The 13678-nt window shown below is 65.2% G+C and overlaps 2 protein-coding genes across 4 annotated transcripts; one reads left to right on the top strand and one right to left on the bottom strand.

The window, feature by feature from the left end:
- Positions 1-260: 260 nt before the first annotated feature.
- On the top strand, positions 261-5137 carry PTGDR2 (prostaglandin D2 receptor 2). 3 transcript variants are annotated; one of them, XM_036295774.1, is made up of 3 exons: positions 261-534; positions 1928-2019; positions 2517-5137. In XM_036295774.1, the coding sequence occupies exon 3, from the start codon at positions 2530-2532 to the stop codon at positions 3706-3708; it is 1179 nt and encodes a 392-aa protein (XP_036151667.1). In that variant the 5' UTR covers positions 261-534; positions 1928-2019; positions 2517-2529; the 3' UTR covers positions 3709-5137. The 3 variants fall into 3 exon arrangements, with proteins under 3 accessions (XP_036151667.1, XP_036151665.1, XP_036151666.1); XM_036295772.1 differs by having other exon boundaries at positions 1928-5137; XM_036295773.1 differs by lacking the exon at positions 261-534 and having other exon boundaries at positions 973-2019.
- Positions 5007-10383, bottom strand: CCDC86 (coiled-coil domain containing 86). Its single transcript, XM_036295776.1, has 4 exons — positions 9584-10383; positions 7464-7593; positions 5881-5955; positions 5007-5772 (listed from the first exon to the last, which is right to left on the bottom strand). Exons 1-4 carry the CDS (start codon positions 10333-10335, stop codon positions 5659-5661), a joined length of 1071 nt encoding a protein of 356 aa, XP_036151669.1. The 5' UTR covers positions 10336-10383; the 3' UTR covers positions 5007-5658.
- Between the last annotated feature and the right edge of the window lie 3295 nt (positions 10384-13678).

The raw sequence follows: 13678 nt of genomic DNA on the forward strand, positions 1-13678 counted from the left end.
ATGCGGGAAGAGACTGGACAAAAATCGTGCACCTATGGATGAGGACAGTGGATGGGGAGTGAGGGCGGAGGGTGGGGTGGGAACTGCGTGGAGGGGAGCTATGGGGGGAAAAAAAGAGGAACAAATGTAATAATCTGAACAATAGATTTAATTAATAAAAAATAAATAAATAAAAAGCACCTGCCTCTGCACACATGGGCTCAGTCCTGGGCACACACCTGTCTCCCACATGCATGTGCACCGGCTTCTGTAACGTCTCCTTTGTCAAGGGGGGGGCGGGGGAGGGGGGCGCAGTCAGGTCCCTTCCCTATCAAGCAGATGAACGTTCCTGAACACCGGCCTGCCGGCTGTCCCCGCCTTCCCCAACCCCACCCCTAAACACACACACACACACACACACACACACACTCGCCCGAGAGGATTTCCTCCCTCAGCCTCGCTCCTGCCTCCTCCTAACCAGCGCTCTTGTCTGGCAGCCACCAGAACCGCCTGCGTCCAGGGCTGGGACCCTGCGCCCCCTCCCTCGGTGCCCAGGTAAGGAGGCAGTGGTGGGGCTGGGCAGCGTGGTGCCCTCTCTGCACCCACGAGAGATGAGCTTTTCCAGGGGAGAGGCTGCTAACTGCCAGGATGGCAGAGGGATGATGGACTGGAGGGGACCTGCTGCTCGGAGGAGGGGCCTGCATTTTCTTCAGCATTAACTGGACCGCACAGCCGTCTTGGGGTCACAGGCCCCAGTTCACCCCCCAGAAGGTCGAGGAGTCGGGGTGCAGACCCGGGCCCCTGACTCCGAAAGCTGGTGTTCTCTGCTCCAGCCCCTGCCAAGACGGCCCCCCGTGCTGGGCTCCCTCCCGAGGCTAGGGCTGACTCTGCAGCCAGAGGACGCACTTGGCTGCTGGGGGGGGGGGGGGGGACGGCAGGCCGGTGCTCTCTGAGCACCCCCAGGGGCCCTGGGCGCAGCTGCTGGACGGCAGGGGATGGCCAGGTGCAGAGGGGATGGCACTCGGCTGCCTGCCGGGAGACTTTGCGCGAGTTGCTTCTCCAAACCTCAGTTCCTCTTCTGAAAAGTGGGATCTCACAGGCCACTGTGCGTGCGTGCGTGCGTGCGTGAGCAAGCTTCCTCAGGCAGCACGGCCCCTTGGCGCCCACCGCCTGCCTGCATCCCAGCGCCAAGGGGCTCATCTGCCGGGGAATCTAGACTGATATCCCAGGACCTCACCCTGCAAAGGAACGTGGTCCCTGAGGAAGGGGGCGGACATTCTCATCCTAGCCGACAGCGCTTCCCTAGGGAGAGGGGTACCCTCCCCCCACTTCCTTCTCTTCTTCCTCCATCATCTCTTACCCGGAGCAGAGGGAGAGGGAAGAACGCGGCCGGGCGCTGAACTGTTACTTCTCTGCTTGTCTCTATGGTTTCGGTGGCTTTGGGGCAAGTTATTTAAACACTCGCGCCTCAGTTTTCTCATCTGCAAAATGGAATGGAGAGAAGTACTGGCACCTTTCTTGCAGTGCAGTAAGCAGGAGAGCATCCGTGTAAGAAACCTACCACAGTCCTGGCGTGCTGTGGGGGCCCGGGCAACCTGAGCCCCCCCCACCCCCACTCCGGACGTGGTCCAGGCAGCCCCAGTCCCTCAGCCTCCTCAGCCCTCACATCAGATGGAGTCGGGTTCTCCGTGAGGCTGTGGGCGTGCACATCTCGGGGGCCTGCACACCTGCGAGGCTGGCTTCTCCAGCGATTCCCGGAATAGCTGCTCAGGCAGCATCTGTCCCCGGAGTGCACGGCCCAGTGAACAAATGAATGAACAGGCGGGGCTTCCTGGGGCTCCCACCAGGCCGGGAGGGGTCTCTGCGGGAGGCCCAGCAGGTAGTTCCTCCTGCGCTGCGCTCCCCGCTGGGCTCCCCGCTCTTATCTTAGTTCCTCTTCAACCATCAGAGGAGGGGCCGCCTCCATTATTTACCGTCAACACACCCAACCGGCCGCCACTGTGGGAGCAAAGGGCCCCAAGGAGACTGCAGAGACACAAGGTCAGAGGCTGCTGTGGGTGGGGGAGGGACGACATCCCTTAAAGGCACAGGCTCCCTCCGTTCGTCCATCCCCAGGCCCGCTGAGCCCTCCTGCCTTGAGGGGAGGCCTCAGCCGCGCTGGTTCTCCCGCGTGGGGCGGCGGGGGAAAGGGGTCCTTCCTGGCCCGACCTTGTTCCCATGTCTCCACGGGAGCGTAGGCATCTGCCTCACAACGACAACCACGCTGACATCCACGTGGGGTTGCTGTGGGCCGGCCCTGCTCCACATGCTTCTGTATTAGCTCATTCCCCAGCCACGCTCTGAGCGAGGTCATGTTATGACGGACAGGCATGTTGCCCAGAGGGAGGCTGCATGGCCAGCAGTAGGGGAGCTGAGAAGTCTCTCATCACTTCCGACCCCAGGGGCCTCGCCAATCACATCCGCGAGTCAGGCCCCGTCTCCTGGCCAGGGTCCCCCGTTGCCCTGCACCGCCCACCTCCGCGCCTGCTTCTCTGCAGGGCAGCGCCCAGCATGTTGGCCAACGTCACGGCGAAGCCGCTCTGCCCGCTCCTGGAGCACATGAGCCGCCTCCAGAGCCACAGCAACTCCAGCATCCGCTACATGGACCACGCGTCGGCGCTGCTGCACGGGCTGGCGTCGCTGCTGGGCCTGGCGGAGAACGGCCTGGTGCTCTTCCTGGTGGGCTGCCGCATGCGCCAGACCGTGGTCACCACCTGGGTGCTGCACCTGGCGCTGTCCGACCTGCTGGCCGCCGCCAGCCTGCCCTTCTTCACCTACTTCCTGGCCGTGGGCCACTCGTGGGAGCTGGGCACCACCTTCTGCAAGCTGCACTCCTCCGTCTTCTTCCTCAACATGTTCGCGAGCGGCTTCCTGCTCAGCGCCATCAGCCTGGACCGCTGCCTGCAGGCGCTGCGGCCCGTGTGGGCGCAGAACCACCGCACGGTGGCGGCGGCCCACAAGGTGTGCCTGGCGCTCTGGGCCCTGGCGGCGCTCAACACGGTGCCCTACTACGTGTTCCGGGACACCATCCCACGGCGGGACGGGCGCGTCATGTGCTACTACAACCTGCTGCTCCTCAACCCCGGGCCCGACCACGACGCCACGTGCAACGCGCGCCAGGTGGCCCTGGCCGTCAGCAAGTTCCTGCTGGCCTTCCTGGCGCCGCTGGCCATCATCGCCGCCAGCCACCTGGCCGTGAGCGCGCAGCTGCGCCACCGCGGCCGCCGGCGCTCGGGCCGCTTCGTGCGCCTGGTGGCGGCCGTGGTGGCGGCCTTCGCGCTCTGCTGGGGGCCCTACCACGTCTTCAGCCTCCTGGAGGCGCGCTCGCACGGCGACCCGGCGCTGCGGCCGCTGGTGTGGCGCGGGCTGCCCTTCGTCACCAGCCTGGCCTTCTTCAACAGCGTGGTCAACCCGCTGCTCTACGTGCTCACCTGCCCCGACATGCTGCGCAAGCTGCGGCGCTCCCTGCGCAGCGTCCTGGAGAGCGTGCTGGTGGAGGACGGCGAGCTGGGCGCGGGCAGCCGCCGCCGCTCCTCCTCCGCCGCCCCCGCCCCGCGCGCCCCCCGCGCCCCCCGCCCTGCGCGCCTGCTGGGCTGGCTGCGCGGAGTCCGCGCGGCGCCGCCCGCGAAGGGCCGGGGACCCCAGGAGAGGGGCCCCCTGAACCGGGAGCTGAGCAACACCTCGGATTAGAGGCGCGGCCGGCATCGCCGTCCCCCTGCAAGGCACCAGCGCAGGCATCCGGGAGGCACGGGCGTTAAAATGCAGATCCCCGGCCGCGGCCGCGGAGAGCGTGTCCCAGGGGCAGGCCCGGGAGTCTGCATTTTAAAGTGCCCGCGTGGCTCAGCGAAGCCTTTTCAGCAACAGCCACGCACACCCCCCTGCGCGCCGCCTAGGGACCCCCATGCAGTCTGCCAGCAGCCGGGCGGGCGCTGAGATCTGCGTTGCTAACAAGCCCAGGAGGCCATGTCCCAGTCGGTGCCCCTGGTCCACCCACCACGTGGGGCTAAGATCCTAAGACTCCTCCAACTAGGGCAGGACGCCCTACAGACACAGGGCGTGAATCCTTGGAGCTCAACTTTACCAGGTTTGGGAGGAGGGGGCGGGTTCTTTTACAGAAACCAGTGAGGTGGTTTTGGAGCAGAGGAGTAAGGTTGGAAGCCCTGTTCCAGTCTAGGGCTGAGGAGCAATGTTGAGCCGGGCGCCCTGCCCACATTCTGGAGGACAGGTCCTCTCAGCCGTTGCTACAGACGCGCAAATGGAGGTGCAGGGAGGTGTGACCTGCCCAGAGCAGAGTCCGCCCACTGACCACCGCGCTCACTTGCTTAGTTACTATGTAGCGGTGAGAGCACAGCCTGGCACCCCAGCTGATGGAGACGGTGACTGTGGGGGCCCATCTCCACCCGCTGGCCCAGCATTGTTCAGTGTTAAAGGTGGAGAAGCAAAGGGGAGCTGAGGTCAGTGTGGGAACTAGCCATGTTCAGTGGGTGTCTTCAAGGATGCTCCTCAGTCTGGAGCACAGCATGTGCACAGCAGCTGCAGGTCACAGCCCGTATCCCTAGCTAACGTGCACCTCTGGGTGCCTGCTGTCCCATGGCACGCTGCGCGGGCAATGCTGGTCACCCAAGAGCCTTGCAGCGCCCACCTCCGACCACACAGGGGCCTGTGTGCCCAGGACAGCGGGTCTCCTTCCTCCGCCTGCCGGGGACTCGAGGTCAGACCGCACATTCGACTCTGCATCCCGGGGCCTGGCGCAGAGCTGGTGCCAACACGTTTGGGGGCAAAGCATTAGTGGAAGAGCCCATGCTCCCTGTGCCACCCCCTGGCTGGGCCCCTGGAGTCGGGCAGGTTTACTGCTCACTCCCAGGACAGGCAGGGCAGCCCACAGCAGGTGCCTGGCAAACTGAAGAGCCGCTGTACAGCTGACAGACATCCGTAGGAACCTCTCGCCCAGGCCCCTCCCGCTTTAGTCACTGCACTGCTGCCACCTGCCGCGTAATACACTGTTTATTGTTCGCTCCGTGGGAGTGAGAGCTCCTGGGCTGCGACTCATCTGCATTCCCTGGCACCTGTGCTGTGCCTGTATACAGCAGGTGCTCAATAAATATGCTTGTAGACTGGATGGGCGTGAGTTCGGCACATCTTTGGGGCTTCTGCAGAGGCTGGTACAGGAGAGGGGCTGGAGGGGAACCCTGCAACCTCCCCTTTTCACCTTTCAGTGTTGCAAGTGGGTGAGCTGGGCTCAGTGGGTGCAGAGGTGCCCAGCAGCTCAGGAAGGGATGGGGAGCTGGGTTCTCCCTGCCGGCCTCCTGGTCTGGGACGGGCCCGGACCTTGAGACAGAACATGCACATTTGGGGGAGTCACCCTTCAGGCACCAGCTCCCCGAGGAGGCAGAAGAACGGGCTCTCCTGGGCTTGAAGGCACTTGGGGAAGGAGGGAAGGGAGCTGACCCTCCCCCGGCCCCCCAACCTCTGCCAGGGCCCGGCTCCCCCTGGGCTGTCTCACAGAGACCTGCCTGAGAGTCCCAGAGGCTCAGGGCCCCATCCAGAGTGGGTCCTGCCCACGGAGCCGGAGTGGGAGTGCGGGCCCAGCAGAGGCGCCGCGTCTGACGCGTGGCTGGCTCCAGGGGCCTCTGGCGCCGCTCAGACCTTGGCTGCCGCCCGGGGCAGCTGCTGCAGCAGGGCCAGCGTGTCCCGCTTCTCGATGGAGCGCAGCTGCTTCTTCTTCGCCCGCTTGAGCTTGGCGGGGTTTCGGATCTGGGGGTGCGAGGGCAAAGCAGCGATGAGGCTGGAGTCTCCCCCTGCTCCCCAGGGAAAGGGAGGCCTGGGGAGGGAGGGCAGGGGGCAGGGACGGGCGCCACTCACCACTTGGACGATCTCGGCCTTGCGCTCATTCTCCAGGCGGCGTTTCAGGTTCTCAGCGCGGCGCTGCTTCTTCTCCTGGGTGCACAGGGGGGAGACGTGGGTCTGGGTGAGGCAGCCCTGGGCACTCAGGCACCCAAGGGAGAGCTGGCAGAGTTCCCGGGGGGGGGGGGGGGGAGAGGGGGACCTTGTCTCCCGGATCCTGGGGGTGGGCGGGTGGAGGGCCCATGGGACCGCCGTGGGGGGAGGTCCTGACTCCACCCGAGAAGGTGGGCGCCTGGGCAGGCAGCTGAGGATAGAGGCTTAGGCGGCTGCGGGGACTCAGACACGGTGCTCCCCACTGGGAAACTCAGGCACCTGTAGAGAGGCCCCTGGGAGGAGGGGGCCGGTCCCCTCACTCCACCCTCTGCCCCTGAAGTCCAGGTGCCCAGGTGCGGGGCTGGGAAGGGTGGAGGCCGCAGGAAAGAGGCTCTGGTTCGAATCCTGGCGCAGCTACTTCTTAAAGGGTGACCGTGTAGTTAACCTCTGTGCTTCGCCGTCTTTACAACGAGAACGCCCACCTAGGCGTGTTCAGGGGAGTGAGGGGGGCGAGTGGAGTCGGCCTGCGGCGCCCGGCCACTGGGAGCCCAGCAGGTGGATGGAGAGGGAGACTGCCTGGGAATGGAAGCAGGTGTCCAGCTTTGCTCACTGCCGTCCTGCTGGGCGGGGTGGGGTGGACTCCGGGCTGCTGCAGGACCAGGGGCCGCTCTGGGCTTTGGGAACTGAGCGGGCAGGCGTGGCCTGGGCCCCAGTGAGAAATGGGAAGTGAGACCTGGGCTCCCAGGCAGGTCCGGGCGGGGCGGGACAGGAACACCGTGCGAAGGCACAGCGAGGAGGCCTCTTGCCCAAGAGGGAGCCGGCTGCATAGGAAGTGAGATAAGGCCTCAGTGCAGGCGACAGCCTCTCCTTCTAAGGACCTCAGGCGCTGGGGCGATTGAAGCCGGTACAGACGACTGAGTAACGGGCCCCCTCCCCTCGGCGGAGTCCAGAGCCTGGGGCACGGGATTTGATGCCTCCTGTACCCGGGATCACCAGGTGGGGGTGTCCCAGGGTAGCCCTGGTCCTGGTGGGCGTGACCGCTGAACGCCACGGCCTCATTTCTCTGCCTGGCCCGCTGGGGCTTCCCCGAGACGGAGAGGTTGGGCGTGAGCCTCCAACGGGCACGCGTGGCCCTGGGAGAGTATCGGGGAGCTAAGTGGGGGAAGCGCGGGCACCCCCGGTGTGGCAGCCGCCTCGTGGAGAGCGACAGCGACAATCGGGGAAAGGCTTCCCCACCCGACCAGGGCCCGGCACCATCTCACTGAACGCCCTCCGCCTCCCGCCAGTGGGCACGGGGCTTCCTCCCGGCCTCCCCCATCCTCGGGCCGCGCAGAGCCCGGGCTACACTGGACAGCCCACTGGCTTCCCTGCCCCGTGGTCCCAGACTGCGCTTCCGCTCCCGGCCAGGCCTCCTGCCACCCTCGGGCTCCAGAAAGGCCGCCAGCCTCTCCCTGGGCACCTGCGTGAGCCCCCGCCCCCCTCCCAGCAGACACTGGCTCCGCCCTCACCTGCCGGCGCCTCTCCTTCTCCTCCTCCAGGTGCCGGGCGAAGTCCCTGGCCAGCTTCCGCTCCTGCCGCTCCTGCATCTTCCGCTGCCAGGAGGTGCGCAGAGGCTTGTCCTGCACCATCTGGGAGAACCTGGGGGCAGAGGGGCTCGTGGGGTCCTGCGCTGCACCCGGCTCTTTCCTCCAACCCAGTCAGAGCCACCCCCGCCTGCCTGGTGCGGGCAGTCGCCCCCCAGGTCGGACCCGGGGCAGGCAAGGGCTCCCCTCCCGCTCCCGAATGAACCGCTGCTTGTGACCGAGTCCAGGCCCAGCCTCTGCCAGGAGGCCCTGCTGCTTCCCCCAGGCGCTGGCCGGCCGGGCAGGGGTGCCCTGGAGAGGGCTCCTCGCTCCGGGCGGCGTGGGCGGGACCGTCCCGTCACGTCCGGAACCTCTCTCTCCAGGAGGTAGGTGGGCACGGCGCAGCGCAGGCTCGAGGTGACCAGGGGAGTCGAGTTTCTGACGTGCGAGGGTGACACGAGCCACGGGAGGAAAGGTCACCTCTGGCGAAGGCTCACTGCAAGGTGCCGTGACACGCAGGTCGGGGTCCTGCCTGGCGCCAAACGCCGTCCCCGGGAAGGGTCAGTCCAGCTCTTCTGGGCCGTCTTCTCCCCGTCCTGCTCCACGCGAGTACGGCACACAGTCTGTCCCTTCACCCCACACCTGCCCGCCTCCAGGCTGGTTCTGTCCTGCTCCCCCACTGGGCCTGCTCTGACCCTACATGCCCCTCCCTGCCCTCTCCCCTCCACAAGGCCCGCTGCCGCCGACCTGGCCTCCTGCGCACAGAACGGGGCTCGGGATGCACTTCCTCCTGCCCCAAAGCGGGGTCTGCGCAGCCCGGGAAGCGGGGACCTGGCACGCAGCCAGAGAACTTTCGGTCACGGTCGCAAGGCTCTACGTTCACGCTGTTCAACACGGACGCCAGCAGTCACACTGGCCGCTGAGCGCCTCAAATGTGCCTGGTGTGACTGAGGAAATGAATCTTTAACTGTATTTCATTTTAATCCATTTAAATTTAAATGGCCGCGCGTGGCAGTGGCTAAGGTGTTGGGCCGTGCGGTTCCAGAGCATCGCTTTACCTGGAGGTGGAGGGAAGGCAGGCCTGGGTTCCGAGGCCTGAACCAGCCCCTGTGGGATGACGGCCTGGCCTGGGGCGGGAAAGGGCTCTCTGAGTCTCGGCACCTCACGCGGGAAATGGAGACGAGAGCTGTTCCCATCCCGAAGGCTGGTGGGAGGGTCGCTGAGGCAGAGCGGAAGCCCTTAGCACAGCGCTCTGCTCAATAAACGCCACCCTCAGAGAAGGGACGGGCCGTCCACGGAGCACTGCGCAGAGGCGGCATGTGGCATGAGCCAGGATGGTGGGCTGCAGCCAGGCCTCCGGCAGCGACGGCCGCCCTCCCGACCCCTGGGCTCACTCCCCGGCCACTGCAGCTGCCTCCTCGAAGGTCCCAGGCATCAATTCCGTGGCCTTTAGGTCCTAATCCACAAGACCTGCCTGCAGCCTCTGAAGGTGTTTTAATGCTAGTGCGACGGCCTCCTTCCCGGTCTCTCTGCTTCCACCCCGGCCTCCTGCGGTCTGCGCACCCCGGTCTCTCTGCAGAGCCCGTTTCCTCACATGTAACGAGAAGAGGATCCCGGTATGTGAGAGGAGGCTAAACCGGCTGCTTCCCAGGGCTCGTGTGCAGACCACACGCAGGATGCATGCCGGCCCCTGTTGGAAAGGCTCACCCCCGGCCAGCGCTAGCCTGCCCTGTTTACTCAGCGCGGGTAACACCGTATCACAGACACATGACTGCAACGTGAAGCGGGTGGGCGCAGGCCTCTCCGCTTCAGCAAGTCATGGCGGCTTACTGGCTCCTGCCTCCCGCTGGAGAGGGCAGACAAAGGCGCAGAACCGCCTGCTGCATGAATTCACACGTGAGGCCTGCAGGAGAGCCAGGGGCCGGGAGGAAAGCAGCCGGAAACAGCCGTGCCGTCCCCCTCCCCGCGGCCCCAGGGCTTCCGCCACCTTCTCAGGATCATCACCCGTTTCCAGCCCGGAGCCTGTCTCCAGGCGGCACCTGCCCGGCGCTCCCCGCCCGCTGTACCTCTTCTTGGCGCGGTCCTTCCACACCCGCCCCGACTTGGGCTTTCCCTTCGGGACGATGGGAACCTCCGCCTCCTCCTTCCGCTTCTTGGGCGCCGGGGCCTGGGCTGAAGGTCCTGTCCGCTCCTTTGGGCAGAGGCCGTCGCTCGCCAGCTCCCGGGCCGGCGGTGGCTGGCTCGGCGGGCGCTGGCCCCGGGGGGCGCCGGGGGGCTGGGGTGCCGGCTCCTGCGGTGGCGGCGAGGGCTCCGGGCCCGGCGCTTGCTGACCGGGGTGAGGTTCCGGGGACCCAGGCCCCGACGGCTGATGCTGGAGGGGCCGCCGTGCCGCCTCCTCCGCACGCGGCGCCAGCCTCGCGCCCGGGCCCCCGCGGCTCCCGAGGACCTGCGGGGACTCCCCGCCTGGCTTGGGCTCCTGTAGGGGGCGCTCAGGACTCGACGCTGGCTGTCTGCGGGGAGACTCCGGGCCTGGACCTTGCTGGCCCTGGGGGGACCCTGGGCCCGGCTCCCTCCGGGGGGACCCCAGGCCTGCCCCCTGCCCTAGGCTGGGCGACCCCGGGCGTGTCTCGGGCTGACGTCGGGGGGACCCCAGGCCGGATTGCCGCACACGCCGAGGAGACGCGGGCTCCCTCGTTTCTTCCAGGCTCGACTCGAATTCCGCAAGGGCTCGTCTCGCCCGCGGAGCTGCGGTGGGGCTCTCGGGAGGCTCGGCCTTCGGGCCTCCCAGCCGCCGGCTGCGCCTCAGCGGGGTGTCCATGGCCCAGCCGGGAAATTTCCCAAACGCGAGCGCACGTGCAGTCTCCGGGGCGGCCGGCGCCGTCCTATGACGTCAGGAACCGCCATGTTTGTGCTGGGCGGAAGCGTCCGTAGCCAAAGCGGCCATGTTTGTTTGGGGCACAGAGGCGGGTTGGCGGCCGGAGGGGCGGGGCTTACCAGGCGCGTGCGCAGAGCGCTGTGGCGCTTTTGCGTGTGATGGAGTTCTAGCTTGAGGTCACGGTGGCCTTTCCTGCTGTTTGCAGAAGGGGAGAGAGTGCACAGCCGGGGAGGGGCAGGGAGACCCATTTCCGGGAGAGAAGAGAACTGGGAGAAGATCCAGGGAACCCGCAGGCCAGGCTGGGTGAAAACTTGGCCGCTAACCCACTCCTGGGCAACTGGGTAGGGGCCCACCCTCTCTGGCCTCAGTGTTTCGTGTGCCGCGTGGGTGGCCTTGCACTGGCTCAGTGCACGGACCCTGTGGGAGCACTCCTCCCTGCCCGAGTGAAGGTGACCTGGCAGGTCCTGGAGGCGGGCGATCTCTTCGTCCTGAGCTGTGGGTTAAATGTGCACACCCTCGCCTTCTCTTCGCTCGCCCTGGCTGGTTTGGCTCAGTGGACAGAGCGCGGGCCTGCAGACTGAAGGGTCCTGAGTTGATTCTGGCAAAGGGCATGTGCCAGGGTTGCGCGGGATATCCGGTAGGGTGGGCGTGCAGGAGGCAGCCCACCCAGGATTCTCATCATTGATGTTTCCCTCTTATGGATTTCAGAGAGGAAGGGAGAGGGAAAGAGAGAGAGAAACATCAATGATGAGAGAGAATCATTGATTGGCTGCCTCCTGCACATCCCCTACTGGGGATCAAGCCTGAAACCCAGGCATGTGCCCTTGATCGGAATCGAACTGGGACCCTTCAGTCTGCAGGCCGACACTCTATCCACTGAGCCAAACCAGCTAGGGCCAAATATATTTTTTAAAAAAATTAAAACTTATGGCCCTCCCTTTTCAACGTTTGCAACATTTATGGGTGAAGTTGAGGTACTGGTAAGACGCACCCCCTTTGTCCTGGCTCACCTGGGCCCTCAGCCAGGCTGCATCCCCTCTCAGGTGCCCCTTCGGCCCCAGTTCCAGCAACAGGGTGGATGGCCTCTGAGCATCCTTGCGGCCAGTGGCCGTGTCCCAGGGTAAAACCTGCCTCTTCCCCTTTGCATGAGGCCAGGAAGGGTTTGGAGTCTTTCTTGGGAAGAACATCTTGGAAGTGGCCCAACTGCATCCCTGCTCTCCTCCAGGGCTATTCTTAGACCTGCCTGGGAATGGCCCTCTGGGGTCCCAGGGCTCCTGTCCCAACGGCCCCTGGCTTCTTTGTTTCTCCATCGGAGGGGTTGGGCGGGGGCCTGGGAAGTTATTCAAGGATGCGGTGGGGGGGGGGGCAGAGGCCAAGGGCAGGGCAGGTGTCCTGGGCCTCAGCTCGGAGCACAGCTCCCACCTGCGGAGTCAGCTTCAGGGTCGGAGGGAGCCAGCCCCCCCTGACCGCTGGTCAAGGAGGAGATGAGGAGGCTCAGACGAGGGGTCCTGGAGAAGGAATGTGGGGCGCGGCTACAGCGTTTGGACAGGTTCAAGTCTCGGACTGAAGAGAGGGCACGGTCCTCTCATGGCCACGTGCAAGTCCCAGCTTGGAGGGCAGAGCCCTCCCAGCACAGTTATAGCCAAAGGCTGTGGCTGTGAGCTCGACCTCATGGTCCGAACCTGTGGTCCCGCTTGGCTGCATGATGTGGGCTTGAGAGAGTTCAGGTGCATGTAACTGAGTGGATTAGAACACTGTTAACATCTTGGCCACGCCCTTACTTTGCCTCGTGGAATCTGGTATAAAATGAAGACTCGGCTTGCGGGCGCGGGCGCAGGCGCTGTCTCTGTCTCCATCAGAGAAGCAGCGTCCCGCGGAGACCCAGCTTGTATTCTCTTGTCTGTCTGTTCTAAATCCTTCACCCCCACCCCCCGCCGTCAGGTTCACCCTTGGCCGGGCGGAAGAAGTGGATTGAGGATCCCTAACACCCCGCCCTCCCTGGCTGTGCCACTCAGCAACACAGGCCGCCTCCCAAGGGTTAAGGCGGGGCACGGTCTCTCCAATGCCCTCCCTGTCATCGGAGTAACTGCACCCTGTGCGCGCCCGCTCGGGTGTTAGGCCCTGGCCCTCTGGCTCTGGTGCCCGATGCAGAAGCAGCCTGGCTGGTCCTCGCCCAGCTCCTCCAGCCCCAGCTCTCGGTTCCTTAAAGTCCTGCACCTGCCGGAGACCTGAAAGGCCAGCCACCGGCAGCCACGCCCGGCACGTGTGACCAGACCGGACACCACCCCACCTCTGCCCGCCTCAGGCCCGCTGGCTCCCTGCCCCTGGGCTCCCGCCCACCCGCCCCCCCACCCCCACCCCCACCCCCACCCCGGCCCTGCCCCAGCCCTGCTCAAACACCTTAGAGCAGTGGTTCTCAACCTTGGCTGCACATTAGAATCACCTGGGAATCTTTTTTTAAAATCCTGATGATTTTAAAAAGATTCCCAGAGGATTCTAATGTGCAGCCAAGGTTGAGAACCACTGCCTTAGAGAGCAATCCAGGCGCCCGCCAGGGGGGTGTGAGGGGAGATGTGTTACAGACAGGGCCCTGGGGTGTCCCTCGCATCCTGTGGAGCCACTGTTAACCTGGGCAGCGGTGAACTCTGGCCCAGGATGCTCCGCTCTCGCCTGAGCCGTTCCCAGGTCCTCATACATGTGTGTGTGTGGGGGGGGGGGGGGGCGGGTACGGCCGGGAGACGCCCGGCTACCTCAGAAGGGCTGGCGTGGCAGTGGCTGCTGGGCCCCTGGCCCCTGACACTCCTTTGCTGTCCACACGAGCATCCCAGCCCCCCGCCCTCAGAGGAAGGGGCCTCCAGAGACCCAGCGAGCCCTGCCTGCCTGCTAGGATCGCCTGGCCGCTCATTCTGTGAACAGACTGTCTGCACTTCAATCCTGGTCTCAGCCCTGGAAGGAGGGACCCCCTACAACAATGGGGCAGCAACGCCAGGCTTCTTCCCGTGCCCTGCAGGATAGACTCCCCCTCCTCGGGGGCCCTGTGAAGCAGGCGCTGTTGTTATTCCTCCCATCACACTAAAGAAACGGAGGCACAGAGAGGCCGGGACACTTGTCAAGGTCACACAGCACACAGGTGGTAGCATTAGGACCCACACCGAGGCTGCCTGTCTGCAGAGCCGCTACCTTTTTTCTTTTTAATTGACTTCAGAGAGGAAGGGAGAGGGAGAGAGAAGCATCAATGATGAGAGAGAATCATGAATCGTCTGCCTCCTGCCCGCCCCACACTGGG

Source organism: Myotis myotis, unplaced genomic scaffold, assembly GCF_014108235.1.
Source record: "Myotis myotis isolate mMyoMyo1 unplaced genomic scaffold, mMyoMyo1.p scaffold_m19_p_27, whole genome shotgun sequence".
In the NCBI taxonomy this organism is placed as follows: domain Eukaryota; kingdom Metazoa; phylum Chordata; class Mammalia; order Chiroptera; family Vespertilionidae; genus Myotis; species Myotis myotis.